The sequence below is a fragment of the Phascolarctos cinereus genome, unplaced genomic scaffold, assembly GCF_003287225.1.
Source record: "Phascolarctos cinereus isolate Bilbo 61053 unplaced genomic scaffold, phaCin_HiC Scaffold_1;HRSCAF=81, whole genome shotgun sequence".
Lineage (NCBI taxonomy): Eukaryota > Metazoa > Chordata > Mammalia > Diprotodontia > Phascolarctidae > Phascolarctos > Phascolarctos cinereus.
In genome coordinates this window covers 172630832-172658368 of record NW_027555514.1, presented here as the reverse complement: position 1 = coordinate 172658368, position 27537 = coordinate 172630832, and the positions used below count along the sequence as shown (strand labels likewise).

General features: G+C 36.1%; 1 protein-coding gene across 1 annotated transcript in view; it reads right to left on the bottom strand.

Moving 5' to 3' along the window:
* Positions 1-27537, bottom strand: part of BCAT1 (branched chain amino acid transaminase 1) — a 67541-nt gene that overhangs the window by 7105 nt on the left and 32899 nt on the right. Inside the window, exons 5-10 of the mRNA XM_020965008.2 lie at positions 24644-24763; positions 19869-20032; positions 14509-14651; positions 6915-7000; positions 3821-3961; positions 695-769 (exon numbers count right to left, since the gene is read on the bottom strand). Coding sequence (XP_020820667.1) covers positions 695-769; positions 3821-3961; positions 6915-7000; positions 14509-14651; positions 19869-20032; positions 24644-24763 — 729 coding nt within the window. The remainder of the gene's footprint in view (positions 1-694; positions 770-3820; positions 3962-6914; positions 7001-14508; positions 14652-19868; positions 20033-24643; positions 24764-27537) is intronic.

The window sequence follows — 27537 nt, the reverse complement described above, 5'->3', positions numbered from 1 at the left end:
ACTACGCACAGTGCTAAATTCTGAGGATACAAAGAAAGGCACAGACATATCACACCATCTTGGGAATTCTTAGCCACATTTTTGTTCATTTATTATTGATATTTTTATTCTGGACTATGGATTCATTAGCATATGGAACTTCCATTAAGGAAAATCACTCTACCAATAGAGATCAGCATCTATTGAGCAATGTATCACCTGAGAGAAACAGTCAATCAGCTTATCAACAAGCATTTTTTATGTGCTTATGATCTGCCAGACATCATGCTAAGGGCTGAGAATACAAAGGCAGTAATATGGTCCTTTCCCTCGAGTAGCTCACATTGTAATAGGAGAGAGAATGTGCAAACAACTATGTACAGGGGGCACTGAGAGACTAATTTGTTCACAGTAACTTGTTTCCCCTGTCATTAATGTTTCCTCCCAAAACTAGTTGTTATTCATTTAGTATTTATTTTCTATTTACTTATCAGTGCGCATGTTTTCTCCTCCCATCATATACTAGAGAGCTCCTTGAAAAGAGGAAATGCTTCATTTCTGTCTTTGTAGCTTCAGTTTTTAATACAGTGTCTGGTACATAGTAAGAGCTTAATAAATATTTGCTAACTTATAATTACTTAGAAACCTGAAATTAATTTCATTTGGTTCTAACCACTGATTGAATTTAGTAGACATTAAATAAATAAGCACTTACCTGGATATCAGTAAGTTGATTTAATAAACGGGTAGCAAGCTTAGGACCATTCTCCATAGTTGGAACATGAATATTCTAAGAAAGAAGAGGAAGAAGGTACACAATATTGCATTCCTTTCATATGCCCTGATTAGCTTAGCAATTACTCATTTTATAGTCATCCAATTTACATCACTTTTTGACATGACAAAAAGTGCTATAACAAATATTTTTGTCCTCCCTGACCACTTTGTGATATATTCCCAGTAGAATTTCTGGGTATGACAAGTAGAGAGTTGAGTTAGGACATAGAATAGTTAGAAAATCAGTAGGGAACATCTCCCAGGGAGTTGCCTTAAGATTCAGGTATAATCATCTAATACAGAGGGGAATCATATAAAAGAAAGGAGCCTATCCAGAAGAATATAAGGGATATCTTATCTACTCCTCAGCTTCTCAGACCCAATGGAATCCCAAATGTCTATGACCTACTCTGAGGGCTAATAGAATGAAATAGAATGAAAGCAAGAAGACACAGTAGGTATTCTTCATTCACTTGTTGTTTTCAGTGTGGATAGCTGGACCTAACTCCCTTAAGGGATTTTAAAGGTCTCATTTAGGAGGCACAAGGATATTCTATGCCTTCTTGCAATTAACAAAATGTCATCTACAAAGAAGTATCTAGAGGACATCACCATTGCAGTAGGATTCCTCGTTCCATTTAGTCTTTATGTTGAACATCCTCCACCACATTGGCAGATGCTTTTAATAAGTATACATTTCTCTATTTTAGAGCTTGAGTAATGTTTGGAGTGATCAACCAAAGCCATGTCTATTGTAATATCTTGCTGGGAATCTTGTATAATTTTGGCATATGTATGGGAGGCAAATCTTTAACATTTTGTGCTACCAAACTGAATGCTTTCTTAAGAGTAAATAACAGGGCAGCTAGGTGGCACAGTGGATAAAGCACTGGCCCCAGAATTAGGAAGACTCATCTTCATGAGTTCAAATCTGGCTCAGACACTTACTAGGTGTGTAACCCTGGACAAGTCACTTAACCCTGTATGCCTCAGTTTCCTCATCTGTAAAATGAGCTGAAAAAGGCAAGTTTCTTCGCCAAAAAAACCCTAAATTGGGTCATGAAGAGTCAGATACAATTGAAAATGATTGAAGAACAACAAAAAATTAGAGTAAATAGACATAGTAATATCTGGCATTCTGTACACCTTTCCATCAACTATATCAAAAAGAAGTTATCTAGTGTAAAATATTTTGCAGAAGTTTACATGTTTATTCTTCACATTTTCATCAAGGATGCTCTTGATGTCTATGTGTAGGGTACTCGCACAAATTTTTCTAAGATAGGAAAGTAAGTATATACATATATGAAGGTATGTATATGTTGATGACAATTACCTTTTTCGGTAACAATACAAAAAATTTTCCCCAAACCTAATCTCTTCCTCTTTCAGAAAGTTTTAGAGTTGATATTTTGTTGCCCCCAAAATGGCGTTGCCTCCAGCACAGACCTCTACTGTGTATAGGCAGGACTTGTTAAAATCAAGCTGTTGTTTCCACCCTTGGTTTCATTAATGTAATTTCTATTTCCTCACATAGTACAACAAAAAATTTTATGCTTACATTATGAGTTCAAATATGGTGGCTCCATTGCAGTTGATGGAGAAAAAAGTTTGACATAAATTTTACAAATATTTTCTATTTTTCATCTCTTTCTTCTTGTCCATCTAGTTTTATTCTGTAATGATCTTAGTATGACCACTTAATTGAATCACTTTCCAAGCTCTCTTTAAACTTGTTTGTTCTTGTACTGTTATTGTTCATAATATTCCACCATAAGATTTCACAAATAAATTTATAATCTAATAATTGTTGTCATAGGCTGTCATAAGCTGCTTAACAAAAAATGAAGTTTTTGTTCACTGACACAATTTCCAGGCTTTCAGTCTCCCAATGGTCGCTGATTTACATATTTCAAATCTCTTTAGGAAATGGTACATCTGGTTGGTATTTGTCCTTATATCAACAGATAATAATGAGCTCCATTAATACTGTCAGTAATGTTTTAAAATATAAGTATATGTAAGTACAGAATATCAAACAAAAAATACACAATATTCACTATATGATTAAATCTTTTTATGATATACTAAAGACCTAAAGTACTAAGACCACCAAAAATGAGAAATAAGTAAACACCACTTCAGCAAACAGGAAAAATTATATTCAATGTAAAATCAAAGGAATTTAGATAATCAGTAAATTCAACAAATCAATATCTCAAGGAGTAATGCCTGTATACCATCTAATTATAAATTTAACTGATGTTAATCATAACAGCTGGGATGTCATAAAGAAGGAATAAGAATGATGAGGAAAGTAGGCAGAAATAATGTGAAGGTAAGAGGAATTTATTAGGAGGAGGACATGTCTGCCAATTAAATCTTCACGTTTCTTTAACAGGACTCGTAAATGCATCGGGAATTTTACGTTTGATAAAAACACATTTATTTAATAAAGTACTAGGGATTACTAAATTTAGCAGTGGCTTAGCTTCTGACCTTGTGGCTTCAGCCTTGTAGGAGTTTGGCCACATACATAGAAACACAAATACATTTCAAAATAATACACTTCTCTTTAAAATTGTCATTTAACACAAGAAAAACCAAACCATGCACATAAAGCTCATACTGACTGCTTGCAGTTCTTAATTTAGCAAAGCAACTTGGATAATGGAAATCTTCCTTAGTTCTGAAGGTTGGAAACAATGTCAATTACCTAAAAAGTCTTCCTTATTGCATTGGTGAAAAATACATAAAACTGAGGGTCTACTACAATATCAAAAACACTTGAATTCCGTAAGACTTAACCGATAGTGGTATATTTATTTGAGATCAGAAATTATTCACAACTATGTGTTCACAAAATAAATCACATAGAAAGTAAACTGCTAATACAGCTCCATTTGAAATAAACAAACCAAAACCCAAACCAAAGGTTAATTGCTTAAAAAGTTTAAAAGATCCCTTTTAAGCTATGTCTAAATTGTACCATAACCCAGGCAAAAAGAGTAAAACCATAAGTGAACCTTGAGAACTAATAAAAATGAAGAAATACTTCTCTTACCTCATCCTTGTATAGTACATCAGAAACTGGGCAAACAACACAGGCTGTACCACAGCCAAACATTTCTTTTACTCTGTTTTCTTTCAGAGCAATGATTAAGTCATTCATAGTGAGGTACCTCTCAGTCACCTTAAATTCATCCTGTTCAGGAGATGGAGAATAACAATTTTTTGGCAGACATAAGATTTCTAACCCATAAACATTTTCTAAACTCAGATGTGGAAAAACAATTGTTATTCTACATAATCTCACTTATAAGTAAGCTGGGAAAGGTTTTGGTTTGTTTTTAATGAAGAAATTGTAGTTTAAAGATAGGAAGGAACTAATTTAAAGTAGTGTAGTTTCTAAACACTATTATCAAGAGTCACCTACATTGGTGTGACCCTCTTTTTCTCAAAAAAAACACCTTATTAGATAATATAAGACTATACTAAGTATTACATAGTTTCTATCTTGCTATCTTTAATACCTGAATTTTTTTTTTACTTCAAGCATAAGCTCCTTTAAATTACTTACTGAGGACATAAAATGCAACAAAATGCATTCTATCTCCCAAATCATGATTTCCTGAAGGAATTTTATCATAAAGGAAGATGATGGCTATGATTGCAAGACAGAGGACTAGACAATTTCTCTGACCTTCATGACCTTAAATTTTTCCAAAATAAGAATTATGTACAAGAGATAGAGAAAATTACAGAATCGTTTATAGTACATTTCTTCTGTTTCAAAAAAAATCCATGGTTTAAGCCATCAAGAACTCTAATGAGGTAATAAAGGAAGATGATACTCACTGTACATCACTCACAGCAAATAGGAAGATAGAATGTGATGACAATTTGATTTTGGGTGAAGTGGATAGAGCATTGGGTCTGGAGTCAGAAAGATCTGAGTTCAAATGTGGCCTTAAAGACATTTACTAGCTGTGTGACCCTGGGCAAGTCATTTACCCTATGTTTGCCTCAGTTTCCTCAACTGTAAAATGATGATAATAATATGAATCTCCCAGGGTGCTTGTATCAAATTAATATTTTTTTTTAAAAAGCATAGGGCCTAGTACATAGCAGGCGCTATATAAACATTCATTCCCTTCCCTTTCCTCTTAACAGAGAATTCTACTTCCCATATTCCTGCCCATCTGAACACATTGATTTGGATGTTTCCAATAACATTTTTAAAATTCAGTTTCTATATTCTTCCCCATTGTAAGCAGTGACAGATCTCACCGACTATTGCCCAGATGTGCAGACTCTTGCTGAAAAGTTCAACAAGAGAAACAGTTTAACATTTAATATAGTTTCCCTTTTAATTCTTCAGTTTTGTCAATTCTAACTCCTCCTGTTAAGTAATTGGTTTAAAAAAAAGGTTTGGTTTTTTTTTCCACCATATGTTCTGAGTTCCTGGGTACCAAATAAGTGATTACCCTTTTTACAAAATATCACAATTAAAAAAAATTAAAAACCCAAAAACATCATGAAAGGGAAAATAAGAAACTACAGCTCTTAGGCTCAGGAAGGGAAATACACTATATCACAGGTAGGCTAACAGAGCTTAACAAGAAATAAGGGAAAGAAAGTATACCAGCCATTGAAATTATGTTTATTTGTAAGTTTCAGTTTATCTCACCCTGCAATTGTAATTATGTTTTTTTCCAACCATGAGTTTACAAAGGTCTTTATAAAAGGAAAGAAAAAAAAAAAACACCAACCAAACCTGTCCAGAAAATCAGCCAAGCCAATTAAAAACAAGCTGAGTTCTGTGTTGTGGAAAATACACACATGCTGAACTGTCTTCCCCCTGCCCACCCTTATTTATCTTTGGACCATTTCCTCTGGCTGATGAGGGCTTGTAACCCGCCCTCCCCTCTCACAGCACTCTTGGCATTTCATGTCTCCCTGTTTTAAAATAACTTTTAAAACACATTATAACTAAGAAGTCAAAAAAAAAAAGCTTCCCCCATAATAACCTACTTTTTCTACTAGCAAATCATTAGGACCATAGAGATTTTCCACTTGCAACTTGTCATCAAACCTTCTGTACTTGGTTGATTTTTTTTTAATACAACACAAATTATTGCGTGTCAAAAACACATTTTTCCAACTCTAAACATATTTAGGACAGGGCAAGCTGTTTGAAATTATACCAACAGTTTGCAAATGTCATGGCCAACGTGCCAGGCAGCATGTGGCAGTTGGGTCTTGTCTACTTCAGGGGTTTGTAGAATTATTTATAGCACATTTCCTCTATTTCAAAAATCTCTGCCAGAGAAACTGTTAGCACTCTTCTAGAAAAAAAAATCTGTGTTTATAAACATGTTTCTTATTAACACTGCTTGACCAGAGTATGGACAAAGCCTACCCATGGTCCCTTGGAGATGATTTTACCACGTTAGTCAAAAGCTCCATCCAAATATCCTTGTCAGACAACCATTCCATTCAACATTTTCATCATGAGTTCCTCACGACACTGTTCCCAATACAAAATGTTTTAATCTGTTCCCCAGTGTTGTACAAATGAACATTAGAGCTACTATAAACAATTTTTGATTTTTTTGGATTTATTTTCTAGAGCATTCTAATTTAAAAATAAGGTTGGAGTAATGGGAATCTACTTGTAGTAGGATATATTAACAATTTGTTTATCAGTGAGTATACTTTTATTTTTATCACTGCTGAGTGAATAGCTGAAATCTATTACCCTTCAGAAACAGGGAGTACGAATACAGCTAAAGATAAAAGTTTTTATGCATGTTTATTACAGAAAAACCATTCCTCATTAAGTAAAATGGTGGCACACATTTTTGTAACACCTTACTGAATGGGGTTTTCCTTTTTCATTCTGAGAGCTTGTCTAACAGGTTTCTCTCAATCCTTTGGAATGAATTATACTTATTTGATGAACCTGCCAAGACAGTTCTTTTAAACAAGCTCTTCTTACTCACGTTAAGATTGAAAGAAGAGATAAGATTAGTTGGAACCACAGGGTATTATTTCAACACTACCCTGGGCTTATATCCATTTCTGTTTATCTCATGACAAGTTGCAAGTGGAAAATCTCTACAGTTACAAAAATTGTTAATGACAAAATAACCCACCCATTTGTGTGCCAGATCCAATATACTTTGCCTTGTCACTCCTGGAAGAATGATACCATCTAGTGGTGGAGTTGCCAGTTCATCCTCTGCAACAAAATAATAATGAAATTAAAAGCTGGGGGGGGAGGGGGATACTTTTCAAATTTAGAAATAGCATACATAAACTTCAACTTCAACAACAATAACTAAATCTTAACCAATTTTGCAACCAATAACTCTGATTCAGGGATGATGTTGTCATCTTTCCATTGTAAGGTTTCCCAAATCACTCAAATGACAGATAAATCCATAACGGGGGAAAAAAAAAAAGACAACTGATTTAATTGCCAGCAGTTTGCTATTGGCCCAGAAAAAGATAACAGCTTTCCCTACCAAAATGTACTGAGAAGACACAAACTATCCTAACGAAGAATAATACAGCCAGAGAAAAACTCAAGCTATGTTGAATCTGATTTTTTGAAGTACTATTCATTATCAAGGTGTCCTATAAATGACACACAAAGGATCTTTCTCTTCTAGCTCATGTGTGACAAGCTAGCACACAGGTCAGTTCCTAGGATTACATTGGGCTGGATTATGCCACTATATTTCTCTTCCTCATGTGTGAAAGTCCACCTATTGGTTTTTATAAGATACATTTATGCCATTAATTTGTTCATCCATTTTACATTAAGCACCTCTGTGTGCAAGTCTACACTGGTACTCTTTCTCCCTCTTCATAAGAATTCATATGGAAACCTTTCAAGAGTAAGTATAAATTGGTTTCCAGAATACCTTGTGATTCTAATGGTGGGTGCCATACCACAAGCACTCCTAATCCTCATGCTCTACAAAAAAGAGCATCAAGACCAAGAGAGAGATGAAAATATCACCTATGGACTATGAGATTACAAATTATGTCACTGTTTTATTGGCATAATTTATTGTTTGCAGCTTAATGGATTACATGCAATTCGATGAGAATAGGGTAGCTTGCCTTGTGGCCCTATTTTGTTAAACATTTGTATCAATAAAGGCATAGTTGCATCCTTATCAAATTTCTTAGATGACACAAAGCTGAGGATAGCTCACACAACAGATGATGAGTTAGGACCCAAAAAAGATCTTTATAAGATTCAACATATACTTAATTGCATATAATGGAATTTAATAGGGTACGATGTAAAAGTCTTGAATTTGGGTTTAAAAAACCAATTTCATAAGTCCAAGACAGGGAAGGTATGGCTATAGATGAGGGTCTAAAAACATTCGAGAGGCTTTTATATATATATAAAGGTTCAATGAAACAGCTATATGGATATTGTAGTCCAAAAAGCTAATGCAAGTTTGATTTTACTTATATAAAAAGAAGTATAGATCTCAGAAATAAAGAGTTGATATCCACACTGCAGGGCAGCTAGGTAAGATTGTGGATAGAGTGCCTGCCTTAGAGTCATGAAGACTCATCTTCATGAGTTCACATCTGGCCTCAAACATTTACTAGCTAGGTGACACTGGGCAAGTCACTTAACCCTGTTTGCCTCAGTTTCCTCGTCTGTAAATTGAGCTGGAGAAGGAAATGGCAAACTACTCCAGTATCTTTGCAAGAAAACCCCAAATGGGGTCACAAAAAAAAATCACAAAGTACTGACCAATTAACAATACAATCTGCATTGCGCACTACACTGGTCAAATCACATCTATAGCATAGTATTTAGTCTTAATTACCACATTTTATGAAGAAGGCTAACAAGTAAGAGACTATTGAAAGGAAGGAATTAGGATGATGAAGGGGCTTGAATTCATTTCATATGTGAAGATTAATTGAAGCAACTTTCACCTGGAAAAGAGGCTTAAGGAAGATGAGCTAGGGGTCTTCAAGTACTTTTAAGAGATGTCTTATGGAAGAGGTATACTACTTGTTCTCTTTGACCCCTGAGGGCAGAACAAAAAGTGACTGGTGTAAACTGCAAAGAAATAAATTTAGGTTGGATGTAAGGAAAACTGGTTTGCTGTTGTTCAGTTATTTTCAGTCCTTTCCAATTCTCTGTGACCACATTAGGGGTTTTCTTGGCAAAAATACTGGAGTGATTTGCAATATCCTTCTCTAGCTCATTTTACAGATGAGAAACTGAGGCAAACAGAGTTAGGTGTCTTGCCCAGGTCATACAGCTAGTAAGTGTCTGATGCTGGATTTGAACTCAAGGAGAAATCTCCCTGACTCCAGATCCAGCACTCTCTCCACTTCACCACCTAGCTGTCTTCCCAAAAATTAGAACTCCTGAAAAGCAGAATAGGCTACATCAGAAGGGAGTGTTCTCCTTCATGGTAGCTCTAAAGAAAAGGCTGGATGGTCGCTTGCTGGTGGTGCTTTGGGGTGCACCCCTTTTTTGTGCTTTCAGTGATGACCTTTCCATCTGAAATTCTGTAATTCTGGGATATAAAAGAAGTAGAAGAGTTCAAATCCAGGCTCAGGCACTTGACACTTATTAGCTGTGTGACCCTAGGTAAGAAATTTAACCCCAATTGCCTCACCAAAAAGAAAAAAAAAAGAAATAGAAGATACAGCCCCTTGCTTTAAAGAGGCAGGTAGAGAAGCCAAGTACATGCTTGTGAAATTATTTGAGTGAATTTACAAAGAAGATTAGTATTAAGAGCAGTATAAAATGAATTCATGTGTGATGAGGAAACAAAGAGAAGAAATAAATCTTTGATACCACTGCAAATTCTATAATTGTAGAGCTGAAATATAAACTCATTTAGAGATCATCTCGTCCAGTATTAGTCCAGTGCATCAAATCCAGGCCCATGTTTAAGAAGCACTGAGGGGTCACAAGTGGAAAAAGTTTAAGAAGCCCTGAACTAGTTCAACCCCTGCATTTTACAAACAGAGAAACTGAAGACTAGAAAAGTCAAGTGATTTGCCCAAGGCCACACTAAAAGTGGCAGAGTGAGGCCTAGAATCCAAGCCTCCAACCTTTCAGTCCAGTGCTCTTTCCAGAACACTGTGCTACATCCAATATCTATATCTCAACTGCAAGCTATTTTTCTAGGTGTCTTGTCTTGAATTACCCAGATAACTGCCTTGAACTTCTACTTCTGTGAGTACATGTAGGAAAAGTTTAAGAATTGCAATTATTTTCATCTTCTTTGAGAGTGTAAGGAAAGATTTGGAGATTAAGGAAAGAAAAATTCTGGAATAACTGCTCTGAGGAGTTTGCGACTAGTTGAAGATAGACAGTAAGGGTATGAGTCTTGGATCTTCCCATGCCACCTTGTATATTCTACAAATACTTGAAAAAATACTTTGCTTAAGTAAGGAGTTTTCATATCCAATATAACTAACTCAGATGCATTCTTTTTTTCTCAAGCCAGGGGATAGTCTGTTAAAGAACAAAGTTTGTTTGTTTGCTTGTTTCTTTTTGTTTCATTTTACCTTTTATCTTCCACTGAATATGGCTTTATGGCAATAGGAGAACTAACATCCCCTAGGCAATCACTTTCTTTTAGATCTACTTGTTGAGTCTTTTTCAATCACAGATCAGATACAGGATCATGGGTTTAAACCTGGAAGGGGGACCTCAAAGGTAATCTAGGCTAACTCCCCTTCATTTTATAGATGAGGGAACTTAGGCCAGGAAGGTTGAGAACTTGCCCAAGGTCACACCGAAGGTGTGTGGTACAAGCAAGATTTGCATTCAGCTCACTTTTTCCACTTTCATTTTTTCCCTAATGCTGAAGCCAGCACCAGCCCACGCGGAATCTAAGGAAAACAAGATCATGAAGTGTATTAACTGTCTGCTTTATAAAATACATCTTTTGCACATCATCCTACCCATTAGCCTGGGGTCAACGTACAGAACATCTGCTCCCCTGGGTGCCAGACAGAGATGACGACATGAAAACATTTGGGTGAGAAATATTCATTTTCCTCTGCAACCACAAACATGTTTACTGGAGCCAGAACAAGCTCCATATGGCCTCAGATCATCCAACACAAGGAAAGCAGAATGTAAGCCCACAAATTCGGCTCGCTTTTGACAGAAAAATCATGTTTAGGAACTGGATTATCTAGAAGCAGTACAACAACAGAAGACCTAGTCTTTACCAGAAGAGACATTGCTATAGTTGAGAGAATTATAATGATCATAATTTTTTAAAGTAAGTAAGTGCCAAATAGTTCACCAGGGATATATAAGAGAACCAAATTGATTGTCTCTGTGTTCTAAGGACTTAGAACCAAATGATTTTACTAGAACAGGACCCCAAAAGTTCCTGTGGCAGACCCAAGTTCTTCTGTAAGTCAACATGTCTGGGGGTGGGGGGTGTCAAACAAACAAACAAATAAAATAGATACAATTACAATCTAGCACTTAGAAAGTATACAAGTAATCTTGATGAACAATACTGAGCGCACCCTAAATACTATACCCTCAACCCTAGTGATTTTCTTATCTTTACAAGAGGCAGGTGAGTATGGATAAAGGAACACAAGATACTTCAACTTGTTATGTAATTCTTGTATCAGACAGGCATGGACAACAATTGGAGCCTATGGGGGAGAACACACATTAAAGCACTGCTGGTAGATCTGTACTTTGGTTCTGCCACTATGCGAAACAACAGTAAGATATACACATATACATACATACATGTGTCTGTATATATATACACATACATGTGTTTCTCTAATACACATTCTACAAATACATAAATGTAAATGTTATACATGCATACATATATAAAATCTCATTTGATTCTCACAACCTTGCATATTATCCTCATTTTTGCAAATGAAGAAATGGAGGTTGAAAGAGGTTGTAACTTACCCAAACAGTTAAGAACATCCCTGAGCTCAGCTCCTACTGTTTACAAGTACAGCACTCTATCAACTGTGCCACCTAGCTTCCTTTGAGAGGTATGCCCCCCAAAAAATCACTCAGTTGTGCTCTGAAAAGCATTTGAAAGTTTGGGTGGACTGTAAGTTCAGTATGAGTCCACTTCCAACTCAGATTCTGTAATTCAATGTGTCTGAGACTAACCACACCAAAAATCCCTGAGTGATGTTTTCAATGTCTTCCTTGCCAAGACTGACTTTACCAGTGCTGGTAAAAATTACTAAAAATAAGTCCTAGTACTGATTCAAATTTATAGGAATCATCTTTCTGTAGCCAAATGACACAGGAATAATTAGAGGTGGCACATCTGCCTATTCCAACAAAGAAAACATTTCAGATTTAATGTTGAAACCAAAACTAGGTCTTTAAATGGCTAAGTATTTCTTAAAGTAAGATTTCTCCTTTCATAATTCCATTGCTCACTATCATGAAACAAACAGGCTAGGAGCTTAAAACAGAATTGAAAAATAGTTTTCAAAATCGATACTTCAAAATGTCTGTTATTTCATTAGTGTGAATATTTCCTACACTGAGAGTCAATGGGTAGTGACAAAGAGGGAGGGAGGGAAGGAAGAAAGGAAGAAGGATAGGAAGGGAAGAAGGGAGGAAGAGGAGAGAGGGAAGCAGGAAGAAGCAGCAATAAATCAATAAACATTAAGAAAACATTCAGGAAAAACAAAAGGAATATCAAAAGAGAATACAAACATTCTAATTTTGTTACTACTATGTTAAGTTTATTATATACCTAAAAAATAAAATAAGTTCATGGTTCCATAAGCAATCCTCTTTTTTTTTTTGGTCTTCTTAACATACTGAAATTTACATGTTTATTGGTGATTGTTAAATTTATAAGAAATTAAATATACTTCTTTCACTGGCTCCCATTTACTAGTAGATTGATTTGGAAATTGCGGTGACTAAAAATATCTACTGCCTAAAAACCAACATTCTGCTGATGACCCTCTGAGTGTGGCTAGGCTGGTCTTCTCATGATTTTCCATAACTGGACCCATGCTTGAAGGCTTTCCATCTGGACTCTCTGAAATCTTGGGCTACTCTAGTACAGCCTTCAAGTACCTATGGTCACATTCATATTGAGAAACAGAAATTTACTGTCAGTTCAAAATCACTAAATTCACCAAAATTTTAAAGTATTCATAAAGTTTGCATCAGTCCTACCTACCTTTACAAATATTGCATCTTCCCCCTCCCACAGGAACTGATAATTCACTTCCTTATATTTTTTTTTCACAATTGATTAATCTGTCTCCATTTAACAACAAAAGTTTGCTGAGAGATCCCATGGCCCTATGTGCATCTTCAAACAAAAGAAAGGGCACCTGGAAGGTTCATTAGTTCATTGAATGATTGCTTTTAGGCTGCTGGGTGATGCTGGTTTGCTTACTAATTTTCTTCCCTACTGCAAACACCGTTCTAACACTTAAAGGACTTGTGATCCTATGTGTCTCATCCTAATCACAGAATCTCAGAGTTGGAAGGGGTGCTAGCAACCACCTATTCCAATCTGTCCTTGATTGTTGCCAAGAATCCCCTCTATAACACACTCTAAAGGTGTCTATCAAGGCTCTGTTTTAAGACACCTTCATTGTTACTTAGGTGTGTTACAAACACAATTTTATTTCTTAACTCCCATTCATTTTGCCCTCTAGGGTCAAGCAAAACAAGTCTTATGCCTTTTTCACTTGGCAACCCTTTAAATACTTGAAGCTTTCATGTTCGACTGAGTCTTGTCTCCTCTCCCCCAAGCTAAACTCTCCCAATTTCATCATTTTTTGGCATGGAATCAAAGCACTTCACCATCTTCATTCCCCTCCTCTGGATACTCTCCAGCTTATCAATATATCACCCAGAACTGTACCATAGCAACATTAATCAATCAACAAACATTTATTAAATAGCTTCCGTGTGCATGGCCACTATGACTATAAATACAAAACAATAACAACAAAAATAGTCTCTTCCTCAAGGAGCTTGCTGGGGACCATCACCTTCCTGGTGCTAAATATCACACCTTGATTAATATAATCTAAAATCAAATTAGCTATTATTTTGGCAGGGGGGGTGGGTAGAGGCTGCCATATCCAAATAAGGGTTTTCAGAACATTTAGCTTTGGAGCCCACAATAAACATACAACTTTGTATAAATCAATAAAATTCTGATAACATGAGAAAGATGAAAAACTCCCCAGATGGAACAGTATTTGCACCTACTTACAGAGCTATAAAGGTTCTGTGGCAGGATAAATTTGTGTGGAACTTCCCTAGTTCGGATTCTTCATGTGGAGAAACATCTGCTATCAAATGAAGGAATTTAAATGGGTAAGAGAAACTGCCTTCATTTTTAAAATTCGCTGAACTCAGGAGGGCTGAGTTCATTCTAAGTGATACAGTGAGTGGTCCTGATATAGGCACCAAATTAAAAGAGCAAAAATCTTTTCTTCCCCTGAAAATTAACCAAGTTAGTTTCTTTGGGATGGTATGGGCTAGTAAAGGGGCTAGCTGGAAACTTTCATGGTGACCATAAAATGGTTATTGGGCATACTGAGAGGTGTTATTGTGAACTTCTCTAGAAGAGATTCACAGTAATACTCAACAGTATTAATCAGTAGCTAAGCCCTTTACTAAACTCATGAGAGCTTCCCACAGCCATGATCTAAGAACAGAAAAGAGTTGTCTATTAAGTTAAATGTTATTACCTCCATCTTCATTTATCCAGTATAAGAAAAGGTTCATGGTTCCCACTTCAGTTATCTGATGATCTTCTCCACAGAGCCAAAGAACCTGCTGACATCCATAATGCAATGCTTCATTTTGGGCAAAAATGGAGGCACCATAATTGCTAATTGAGGAGGCAAAACATCAATTAGAGGTAATGATTTTCTTTCCCTCTAAAAAATCCATAATTTCTGTTATTTATGGTAAACATATTCATCATATTACCGAAGCTCAAATTTTCCCACATGTTTTTCATGTTATCTATTCAGTTATTAGATTAAACCACCTTTACCAAGATATTCTGCTAAATACTATGAGGATCTTTTCCAATCTTCCTCCCTTTTCTTCCCCACCCCCAGGACAGAAAAATAAATGTCAATAAAATTTTTCAAAACTTTATGAGATACCTATACAAGCAAACAGATTTGAATAGCTGGCTGTCTGACAAGGCATCCATTTTACAATAAACTAGAACCAGGGAAGTCCAGAGTTTAGGAGTGCTGGCATGCAGGGAAAGCAGCACCATCATCATCCTTATCCTCATCACCATTGACACTTATATGGAGTCTCAATTTTTGCAAAGTGTTTTGCATCCATTATTTCATTTGAGCCCTGAAACAACAGGATGAGTTAAGTGCTATTATTGTCCCTATTTTTACAGATGAGGAAACTGAGGCTAAGAGAACTTAAGTGACTTACCCATAATCACACAGCAGACAGAAGCAGAATAAATGTGAAATTAATGCCGGCACCCTGGGAGGGGAACCTTGGAGCATATTTTTTTTAAAGTTCAAAGGCTCTGCATCAATATGGTTTAGCACAAGATGTACAAAGTCATTATTCTGAGCACCAAGTCCACTCTAAATTATATTAGGACTAAGAAATGCTACATCTTTTCTTAGTACGTGCAGAGTCCAGAGGAGTAAATAGGCAAAAACAAAATCTTCCAAGTGATCAACATACCCACCTTTGATTCAATTTGAAAAGTACTGAGTGGCTACACAAAGTTTCCTTTAAAGTGTACATATGGTATTTAAAAGTATTGCATAATTTGTTTTTATGCTTTTTTAGTAACTTACATAAAATACCTGTACTAGATAATATTAGACTGTTCCCTTTTAAGCTTGCATTTCTTTAAATAAATACCCTGAAATCAGACTTTAGGGATAGACAAAAGTGAATATCACTCTAATTTATTTAAAAAGAAAGATAATTTCTCATGTAACCTTTGATACATTGAAAATCACTGGAAAGATGATTCACTGCATAATCCCCACTGCACAGGAAAAGATTCTTTAACATTTATAGAATGTTGTGAGGTACTCTATAGGGTATATTAAAGACAAAGCTCTCTTGATGTCAGGAAACCCCCTCTGCAATTAAAGAAACTCAGAGTCTTCACCTTCTTCAATATATATGTATAGAAAGGTGTTTTATTGTATTTATTATTGGACCCCTAGATTCATTTCCTGGTGGGCTCATTGCCTTAACTCAGCTCTTTATTATGCTCAAGTTCCCTCTCAGATGTTAACTATGCTCTTGTTGTTCATAGAGTCATTAATACACTTTTGATCCCTTTCATGTGTTTCCTATGTCCCTGAGAATAACATGTCACTTTGGGAGAGAAAGGAGATCTAACAGTTCAAAAAGCTAATTGAAAAGCTGCCTGAGTAGAGCAATTGCAAATGAATTCCATGCAGAACTAGGGAAAGGAAGGAACTGGATAGCCTACCACCAAAAAAACTGAGAGTCAGTTGTAAGAGTCACAGGTTGGTATTAGAAAGACATGGAAAGGGGCAGCTAGGTGGCACAGTGGTTAGAGCGGTTAGAGCTCTGGCCTTGGAGTCAGGAGGACCTGAGTTCAAATCCAACCTCAGACACTTGACACTAGGTGTGTGAGCCTGGGCATGATTGGGTTGGGAAACAGACAAATCAGAATTCAAAACATAAATAAATGGAATTTCAAATAATTTTTTTTTAAAAAAAGTTCACATTTGTATTCTTTCTGCTTTACAAAAAACTTTCATCACCACCACTCTGTGAGGTAGGCAGTACAAGTTTTAAACTTCAGTAGCCAGAGGTTCAAAGAGAAAAAAATGGGTTTCCTCTTGCCAGTGACAGGGCTAATAACCACCTGGACTTGAACCTTGGCAGAGACTCTTTGGATACTGCAGGACACCGGTTAGACTTGCCCTGTGATTTCCCTGAGACCACAGACACCCAAATTGGTAATCTATCTGATTCAGTCTTTCATACTGCACAAAGGTTTGATATTTCAAGGATTCGTGACTTGGGTCAAAGCGGATCACACTTCCAAGCCCTCCAAGCCTTAGTAGACAGCCTTCTTAACTTCTACTAGTGGAACAATTGATCATCCTGCAGTCCACCTGATGATATTCTCTGAACTAAGCTAGGCTGGTCCTCAGACTGCATGTATACAAGCATCTGTTGTCCTGCACTTGGAGTCTGTCCAGCTTGATAGGCTCTGTTAGACCCTATTACAGAGGACTTGACTCCATAGTCTGCACATCAAAACAACATTATCACGGAAAGACTTGCGGGCTTTACCCAAGTTTAAAATGTTCCCAAAGCGTAACAATATAGTACCACTTCTTCATCAAGATTAAATTGGTGGTAGGGCATAAAGGGTTACTAAATAAGGCTAGGCATCTGTATAAGTCACTCTAAGGGGGGAGAGGGAAGTTTCTATTCAAGTAGCAAGTTTGCTCTCCACTTTATGTTAAATTAATCTTGAACAAAAATCTGATCTCTGTCCCCTTCCTTCTTTCCTCCTCTTTGATAGAAAGAAAGAAAGAAAGAAAGAAAGAAAGAAAGAAAGAAAGAAAGAAAGAAAGAAAGAAAGAAAGAAAGAAAGAAAGAAAGAAAGAAAGAAAGAAAGAAAGAAAAAGGGGCAGCTAGGTGGTGCAGTGGATAGAGCAGTGGCCCTGGATTCAGAGGACCTGAGTTCAAATCCGGCCTCAGACACATCACACTTACTAGCTGTGTGACCCTGGGCAAGTCACTTAACCCCATTGCCTAGGCAAAAAAAAGAAAAGAAAAGAAACAAAAAGAAAAGAAAAGAAAAACACTCTTGTTACAGTTAAACAGACCTTGTGTCAATAAAGCACTTCATTTAGAATATGTAAATCAATTCAAATTTCAGATTTTTTTTGGAAAATTATTATTTATTAGAACTTTATACTGAGTACTATTAAGAATCTTTCTGTTAAATGAATAACCAACCCAAAATTTACCTTCATGTTGCTTTGACTTTCATTCTTGGGTTTTCTTAAAGAATAATACACAAGCAATAAATGGCCTCTGATGTGGAGGAATCACCTCCCAGAAAGGTCCTGACACACATGGAGACAGCCTGCTTTTTCTTTTGCCCAATTAGTTTTTCCTTTGGAAAATCTAAAAGCCTAACTTCAACTTGAGAAATTTGTCTTGTTCCTATGTGCTAATGACAGGAAGGAACTTAGTGCAGATAGAAGACAATACAGGTAAAAGTTCTCATGAATACAATTGCCATTAAAAGAAAAAGTCTCTCTTTTCTTTCAATTTTTGCGTTCCTGGTAACATACTTGAGGAGGTTATGGGTTCTGCTTTTTCCTTCCCTAGTTAAGTGACAAGGGAGACTATTCTGGCTTTTCATACTGATCATGGAACTTTTCCAAACCTCATTAGAGCTGCTTTCTAATTGCCCTGGGGTATGGTATTCCATTGTTGTTTTAACTCTTAGATAATCTGACCACCCCCAGATAAAAATTTTATTGTACTTTCCAGACAGTCTGCAAAGTTAACTTTAAAAGGGGGGAAAAGGTAAATATGGAAATAGTCATGTGTTTATCTTTGGGTTAGAAAAGAATGAATAAATAGAGGAAAAATGAAAGTTAAAGTCTCCTTTAAAATTGGCATTATTAATGCAACAAAATTGTGAATGTACTGTCTGTAATGTATGCCATAGTAAAGTTGTTCACTAAGGACTTATAGCAGTTGCTTCCATTCACTATTGCTTTAAGCATTCCAGTCTCTTCTACCAAGGTGTTTACATTCCTCTGGAGGATACAAGATGTGCACAGACAAGTAAATACAAAATAAATATTATATAAAGTTCTTTGCAAACTTTAAAGTACTATATGAATATTTGGCTATCATTATTCGTAGTATTTTACAGGCTCTGTGGCACGGCCCAGGACTAATAGGATCCCAGGTGGCTATGAACAGGCTGGCTTATGCCTTCTTTATTCTTTATTTTAACAATAAATTAGATCTAGCTAAGTTCCCTATGAAGCAGCCGGGGAACAGTGGATAGAGTGCTGAGCTTGGGGTCAGAAAGTCCTGAATTCAAATTCCTCTTCTAATGCTTATTAGAAAAGTCATTTAAAGCCTATCTGACAGGCAACTCCCTAGATCCCAAGTCATAGACTTTCTAACTCAAGGCCAAGTATACCCCTGATATTGTGGAACATTTTTCAAATCTTCCTATAGCCAGCTACATGGCTATCTCTCCCTCTTCAAATTATTTTGTATTTACTTGTCTGTGCACATCTTGTATCCTCCAGTGGAATGTAAACACCTTGGTGGAAGAGACTTTCTTTTTTGCCCTTATATCTCCAGCATCCCAGGACAAATATAGTACTTTTTTTTTAATCAGACCTGGGATTTAATTGGTATCAGAACTGCTCTGCAATTTAGTAGTCTTGAAGAGTGGCCAGGAATGCTGAGAGGTTAAGAGACTTGTTCAGCATCACATAGCTTGTATGTGTCAGTGGCAGCACTTGAACCCAGCTCTCCCTGAAGCTAGCCCTGTATGTACTATGGCATGCTGCCCTTCCTGTCTGGCACACAGTAGGTAATTAATGCTTGCTGAATTGAATTCTCAGCGAAGTCTGGCTGAGCCAAAGTAGGGCTATCCTTCAGCCAGTTGGCAGTAGGTATGATTATATTCAGTGACAATGAAGACAGCATGTCAATGCAGCAGGCACCTTCCCCAGACATGACTCCTAAAATACTAGGGCCAGCTTGGAGCTTCAGCCCCAAACACCAGATGGTCTCTCCTCTCAACCCATCTAATTGCTATGGCAAAATAGAACAGACATATGGCAGCAGCTAATTCAATCTCTAATTTTAGTTATTCAAAAAAGTTCTGGTGTATATCATTTACAATTGTCCTCCCATACCAACAACTTGCATAATTTGTCACTTAAGCATCCTAGTCAATTTAAAACACCAAAAACTAGAGAAAGTAGATAAGCATGCTTACTGGAGTCAAATAAGAGTAAATAAATAACTAGGAAAGATTCTTTCATATCATGAAGTAATCTGAATTTCCTCTTACCCTCCTACTTTGTAGTCCCCCGTTCCACCCTTCCAGGCTCTTATGTACTTCGGATCAGCCCACAGAGATACAGGTTTAAAGCTTCCACTTGAAAAGTAAGGTCCCACAGGACTCAGAATTACAAAAAGTAGGGCTTTTGTTGGCTTCTTTACTCCAAGGGAAGGCTTTGATAAAGAAAAAATACAAAATGCAGGGATTTAGCTGGACTTCATTTCAAGATTAAGAATCAAAATTTTCAATTGTACTCTGAAAATTGGCTATCCATCAACAGGATTATTATCATTATGGAATGTTGGTTTGCACACAGAATAGTTAATCTTATCAACAAAGAAAGATTTGACAGAAAGATTTTAAACAGACATGAAAGTTTTTCCGTTTGTAAGATTCAGAAGTGGTTAATGAGGAAAAGGAAATAGTTTGATAACTTACCTGTTACCTATCTGTTAAAGTTTGAAGGTGTGAGGTGGGAAAATAGAGACAAATTTTGATTACTTAGGGCAGAATATACTGTTTACTTCTACTTAGGGCTACTATAGGTTCACATTCATATCTCTAGCAGATGTGAGGCAATAAACACTTAACACACTGCTATGCAACTACCACAGATTCCCAGACATCAGAGTGAGTATATTCCACTAGAATTTAAGTACTAGGCAAAATAGTCAAAAGTCTCTTCAAAGGAAGGCACAGAGACAAGTAAGTGACACATTAATCAATTTACTATTCCATGTAAAAAGATATTAAAGGCCTTTTCCCATCAATTCTGTGAACCAATTGCAAAATAAACACAAAATATGCAAAAATCTCCAAAATAAATAGTTTTTTAAAAATATTAATTCAAGGCAGGCTGCTTCCTGGGGAAGAAAAGCAGGCATAATTAAAAGGGAAATTGGGGTGGTATACATTGTAGGGGAAAGATTTGAAGTTACTATATAAAGGTTACATTAAAAAAAAAAAGGTCCCGAGGCTAAGAGTAGAGGCTCATTAACTGGAGTTCATGAACCTGTGGACAAATATTGGGGCCTGTGAACTTGGATGAAAAAACAAATATAAAAATACAAAACACATACACACAAGATTGAGTACCACTCCTCCACACCCCGCACCATAGTGATGAAACAAACTCTTGTTCCATTTAACCTGAATTGACTTCTATGATTGATCTATACCAGACCTGCTTCATGCCACGTGGAGCTATAATAAAAAGCAAGTTGATAAAGTAAAAAGAGATGAGAACCAACAACCAATCTAACTTGTCTTCTAGTTAAAATGCTAAGTGAAATTGACCCCAAAAAAACATGATTGAGGACTTTCTGTGCATTTCAATTATCCATGTTTTCCCTGTTGTCCCCATTACCACAGATAATGAAGAATTGGGTGCATGTACATGTGTATTTTAGATGGACCTAGACATCATCATTCTAAAGGACAAACAAAAATTTAGAACAAATGGAAAATTAACTTCAGTATGGTCCTAATCGAATGTCATAATATAATGAAACAACCTGAAGACACATACAAAATGGGGTGTGTCTGGCCACAGTGAAAATAGATGGCCAACTCCAAGAAGTCATGTCTTTAATTTTATTCACAGTGTTAATAAAAATCACCTGTTACATTAAGTGTAAGCTCAATGGGATTTCATCAAGCTGTCCGTTAAACTAGAAACAAAGTATTTATTTACTTTACTCAAAGATTTACAGAGAACTTAGAAGTTCTGGGATATGAGGAATTAAAGAAGGACTTTGCATTTATTTCCTAAATTCCCTGTGGATGATTTGAATCTAGGTTCAAATCTCAGCTTTGCCACTTACTTTCTGCATCACCAGGAGCAAGTGACTTAACCTCTCTGGCTGCGTAGCAAGGCGGCATAGCAGATAGAGCACTGGGCCTGGAGTCAGGAAGATCTGGTTTCAAATGTGACCTCAGACATTTACCATTTGTGTGATCCTGGGCAAGTCACTCAACCTTTGCCTCAATTTTCTAATCTGTAAAATGAGACTTCTAATAACACTGAATTCTCAGGATTGTTGTAAGGACAAAATGAGATAATGTTTGTAAAGTGCTCTGCAAATGCTGGCTATTATTATTTTCTCTGGGTCTTATCTCATTCTATATCTGTAAAATTGGGATGGGGGGGCACTGTTTGAACTAGATGGTCCAGGGATGAGGAACCTGCAGCCTCGAGGTTATATGGCCTCAAGGCCACAGGTTCCCCATCCCTGATAAGAACTCTTCTAGCTCAGAGACTTTGTAAGACTCAATTTACAAATTGTGATATGAATAACTGATTTAATGAATGTGTTTTATTGATATTAGATATAAATACATGTGTCTACTTTTCTCTATATTATTGTTTTAACAAAATATTTATGTAAGGGATAATTACACATAATACATATCACATATTACATATAATACAAATTACATATAACATGTAATAGAATATCTGAAAAAATAAAATAACAAAATAAAATAAAAATAAAAAGCAATTACTAGTACTTCGGAACATTTTCTAAGATAAATTCCATTCCTAATAATTATTATCTTCCTTATATACATTAAGTTTTCTTAATTAGTTGAACTTGAAGCAACTATCTCTCCTACCAATAAAGGTAGAGAACATTTTCTATGGCAATAGTGGGAATGACATCATTGTGTCTCACCACAACATTGTTATTATATAAATCATAGGATTTAGAGCCAAAAGGACCTTAAATATCATCTCCTTTAATGCTGAAATGGAAATAGATCCCTACGGGCTCCATATTGACTTAGAAAACCACTAATTAACATTTATTTTATATTGTATTTTTATTTATTTTGTTAAACATTTCCCAATTACAAATGCTTGCATACCTTAAATCCATATCTAAACAAGAATGATGTCCACTAGATGGTAGTAGGGAGAGCATGGAAAGGACTATTTGAGTGAATAAGTCTATACCAATTCTGAAAACCAAGCAACAGCAGAAGGAGCAGCAATGACAAAAACAATTATTATTATTATATAGTATTCTAAGGCTTAGAAATGAAGCAGGTAATACAAATATTATTATCCTTATTTTATAAATAATAATAACAATATTGATAACTAACACTGCTGTAATGCTTACTATGTACCAGGCACTTTACAATCACTATTTCATTTGCTCCTTCGAAGCAGCTGCTAGTATCTATCTCCATTTTACAATAGAGCAAACTGAAGCAAACAGAGGTAAAGTGACTTATTATCACCACTTTACAGATTAAGAAAATAAAAACAAGACTGATAGATTACTAAGTGCTGGGATACTTAACTGAAGGAAAGGGAAGAATACAAGAGTTTCTTCTTTGAGAGACAGATGAAAAGGTATGTTTCATCACTGCTGCATGTAGAAGATTAGGAAGGTGTGTAGACAGATAAGTATCTTTGTTGTCACCATGTTTAAATCAACTTGGTAACAGGCTGTCCAGTCTCGTACTTCAACACAAGCAATGTGGTACCACTGCCATGGGTCCATTTTCCATTTTTATTAAAAAAGTTTTCTTCTCCCTTGCCTTCTTACTGGCATTGTTACACAATTAAATTTCCTTCAATCCTACCTGATTTATGTGACTTCTGAAAAGTAAGACAAAGATTCTGCACTAACAGCAGATCATTAATTTCCAAAGCACCTGACAAGCTTGAAATATATTTTATTTGACATGTAAGTTTGGGGAGAACTAGAGTAACAGCAGGAAAGCTTGGGGCAAACACATGGACTGATACTCAAATACACCTGATTTTAGCTGTTGATAGTTCTATCATTTTCACTCAATATTATTAACAGCAAAGATCTGATCTTCTGAGATTCCCAAATATATTAATCAAGTTTTTAAGTAGTCTCCTCTAAACCAAATTAGATTGTAAACACAAAAGCATGAAATGAATCATAATCATATGGCTAATTTTCAGTTTCTTACCACTAATACCAGGATGAGATGAAAGACAGAGCTTCTAGCAAGTGCTATGCAGGGCTGTTATATTGTGAGGTGGGGGAGGTGGATGGGTTACTTTTACAACAGAGCTGTCTAAATACCTGTGGTATTATTCTACAAATTTAGTAAATAGTTCCAACAAACTTCTCGAATTGGCCCAGTTCTAGGTCTTTCAACTGCCTAAAGTGTGGATGATGCACTAATCAAATCTAAAACTGGAAGCAATCTTTAAAGTCATCTTCACCAACCCTCTCAGTTTTACTCCATTGCTGATACCAGCTACCTCACTGGAGAAGGACCAAGCAGTAACACACTTTCCAAACTCTGTACAACTTGCTCCCTGACACACAAGGCTCCATTTCTTTCAGATTCCTTTAGTTGGTACCTCTTACTGCAGAGGTTTCAGGCAAAGAAACTGGTACCGGTAGGTCTTGCAGCCTTCACTCACAGGTCACTACTGTTTCTTCCAACTATGCTGCAGTCGGCCAGGGGTGTGTAGTGTCTCCTTCTCCATCAGACTTAAAAACTTAACTGTCTTCCCCACTCTGGTGAGCTGAAACGGTCCCCAATTACACACATTTACAGAGCCTTTCAGGAAGTACCTGAACAGCAAAGACCACAAAGGTACATACACATAGCAGAAATAATTTCAAATCTATTGCTATAGAATATAAAAACAAATATCTATCGACAGTATACTGAGGTGGTTATATATTTCAGATTATGAACTGGATCAAGAGACAAAAGTTTGATAGAGGGGGAAAAATGAAATTAATATACACAGACAAAATACACTGCAAACAGTCATGGCATACCTCAGTTCCAATAAAGGTAGGGCGAACATAGAGGCTGGCTGATGTTGAGTATGGAACCCATTCCTGATCCAATCTCACAAGTTCTTGTATGCACTTTAAGAGTTCTTTCTTGTCAAACTCCTAAAAGGATAAGGAACCAAATAAGGTCACAGAAAAAAGATCAGAATTTTCTCATGTGCATTCAATTCAGCAATGGTTTATTAAGCCCTTGTATGTACTAGGCATTGAGCTAAATAATGGGTATAAAAGACAAAATAACAATAACAAAGAACAGTCTCTGCCAATAAGGAGTTTACATTCAACTAGGAGAAAACAATATGTATACATATACAAAAATATATAAAAAATAAACACAAAATAACTGGGGGGAGTGATTAGTACTAATAGGTTTGGGAAAAAATTATCTAGACTGTGGGAGCCACACTCCTGATTCCAGGAAATAATGAAATAATAGTTTAGACATATACAGCACTCTAAAAAAAACTTTGAGACAACTGCAAAATAGGTAATAAAAATTATTATTATTCCTGTTTTACAACTGTGGAACAGAGGCTTAAAGAGGTATCTTACTCATAGTAATGTGGCTAGTATGGGAAAGAGCTGGGATTCACATTCAAGGACTTCAAACTTCTAATCAATCATCATTCTCAGGAGTTATTCACTTTTTTGTATGTTGTGGACCTCTTGGGTATCTGGTGAAGCCTATGGATTCCTTCTCAAAATAATGTTTTTAAAGGTATATAATAAAATAAAATAAGACAAAATTACAAAAGACACCAATTATATTGATATGAAGTTATCAAAATACTAAAAAAAGAAAGTTAGGCAGTCCTGCCTTAGCATGAACTGGCTCCTAAATGAAAGAGAACAGAACTGTAAAAGCTCTAAACCTTAAACAAATTTTTCATGTTCTGTACTTTTGGCCTTAAAATGCACCAAGAACTGTCTCTTTCCAATTCCCCACAGTAATCTTTAGTGCAATCAACATGGCCTAGAATAGAATCCCCGAGTCAGCTCAGATGTATGCTAATACCCTTCAGGTTCCCAGATGACAGCTGCCTTGTGGCAGCATGATTTCACTTCTGTGGAAGGACTGAAGCTTTTCTAAGTCAAGCTTTAAGAGACTAATTATCTCTGTGAGGTGAATAAGCCTAAGAAAGATGATGAATATTCCACAAAATGGAGTTTTAAGGCATTTAAAACAAAAAAGCAAGAACTAGCACATGCTAAAGATAGGTCCTGCACAGTAGGGTAATAATTTATGCTCTAAACTTGGATGTTATGATGCCCATACCACAGTAAAGAATTAAGGCAGAGACTTGGAATATAGCTCTCTGCCTCCAGTTTGGAATGCCAGATTTTAAAGGCAGATAAGGAGAAACAAAACTAGTACCCTCATAAGACATAAGACTTGTTAGGATTTGACTAGTACCATCACAAGACCTGTAAGAATTTCTTCCAGGAAAAAAAAATAGCAAACATTTCCTTCACTTTCATGATTCCTAACCCTTTAAGTCCCAAATTAGAAGAACATATCATGATTTTACTCCTCATAATCTGTCTTAATTATAGCCTAAATTTGAGGGGCAACTCAGAAACATGAAATAGAAAATAGTATATTAATTTAGTAGGGGACTATTAATAACTCTGGCATAAAGAATAATCATTTATTGACCTAAGTAAGCCCTTTTGTGCCTTCCTGAAAGCTGTCATCCTGCCAAAAAGATACACTTATCAGAAAATTCATCCCATTAGAATATGAAATAAATTGAATCATTCAGTTTAAACAGAAGTTATTTTATTGATTATAAATTAATGAATAAATGCATTTGCTTAACATTGTTAAACTAATCTAATTTGGGGCTTTAGGGTATATTAAACAGATTACTAATATCTTGGTTTGTAATATATCAACTCTGATTCAATGACTTCAATCTAAGAAGACTCTCTTTTTTACAGCATTATCTTTTTTATAGTAATTTGTAATCCTCGCCTTAGCCTACTATGTTGGAAGATACAAATCAGCAAGAACATTAGCAATTTAGGGGTCCACCCTCTGTTCTCTTGTATCTGTTGCTGGCATCCCTCAACCTCTCAGTACACTTGTATCCTGGCTTCTTCCAGAAATATCATCATAACTTTTTACTGGTATAATATATTTTCCACAAATCTTCAACTATTTTCCCAAATAAACCAAACTATCCTTTCCATGGATCTTAAACTATTTTACAGAGTCTTGCTCTTCTTGGTAGGATGTATTCTCTTCCCTTCCTCTTTTCCTGTTAATGTAGACAACACGGTGTATGTGTTGTTTCCTTACAGCAGAATGCCAATACGTGGAGGGCAGGGACTGCTTCATTTTTGTCTTTGCTGTACAAAATGCCTGGTACTTTTTTTTTGGCTGATTTTATTAATGTAATTCTCCTTTCTGAAAATCTCTCCACCAATTCATACTGGCAACTGCTCTGCAATATTTAGAGCTCAGAGAGTAGCCTGAGTGCTGAGAGGTTAAAAGGACAGGATCACACTGGGCCTTTAATAAGTGCCTGCTTAACTAAAATGAGTAGAATTACACGACACGTAGAAACATAGTGTTTGCAAAGATATCAAGGGGCAGCTAGTGGTGAAGTGGATAGAGCACAGACCTTGGAGTCAGGAGGATCTGAGTTCAAATCAGGCCTCAAACACATAACCCTCACTGGCTGTGTGACTCTGGGAAAGTCACTTAACCCCAATTGCCTCACCAAAAAAATAAAAATAAAATAAAATACAAAGATATCAATTAACCAAGAAGTATTTCTTTCTTCTTCTTTTTTTTTTTGTGAGGCAATCGGCATCACACAGCTAGTAAATATCATGTGCCTAAGGCCAGATTTGAACTCAGGTCCTCCTGA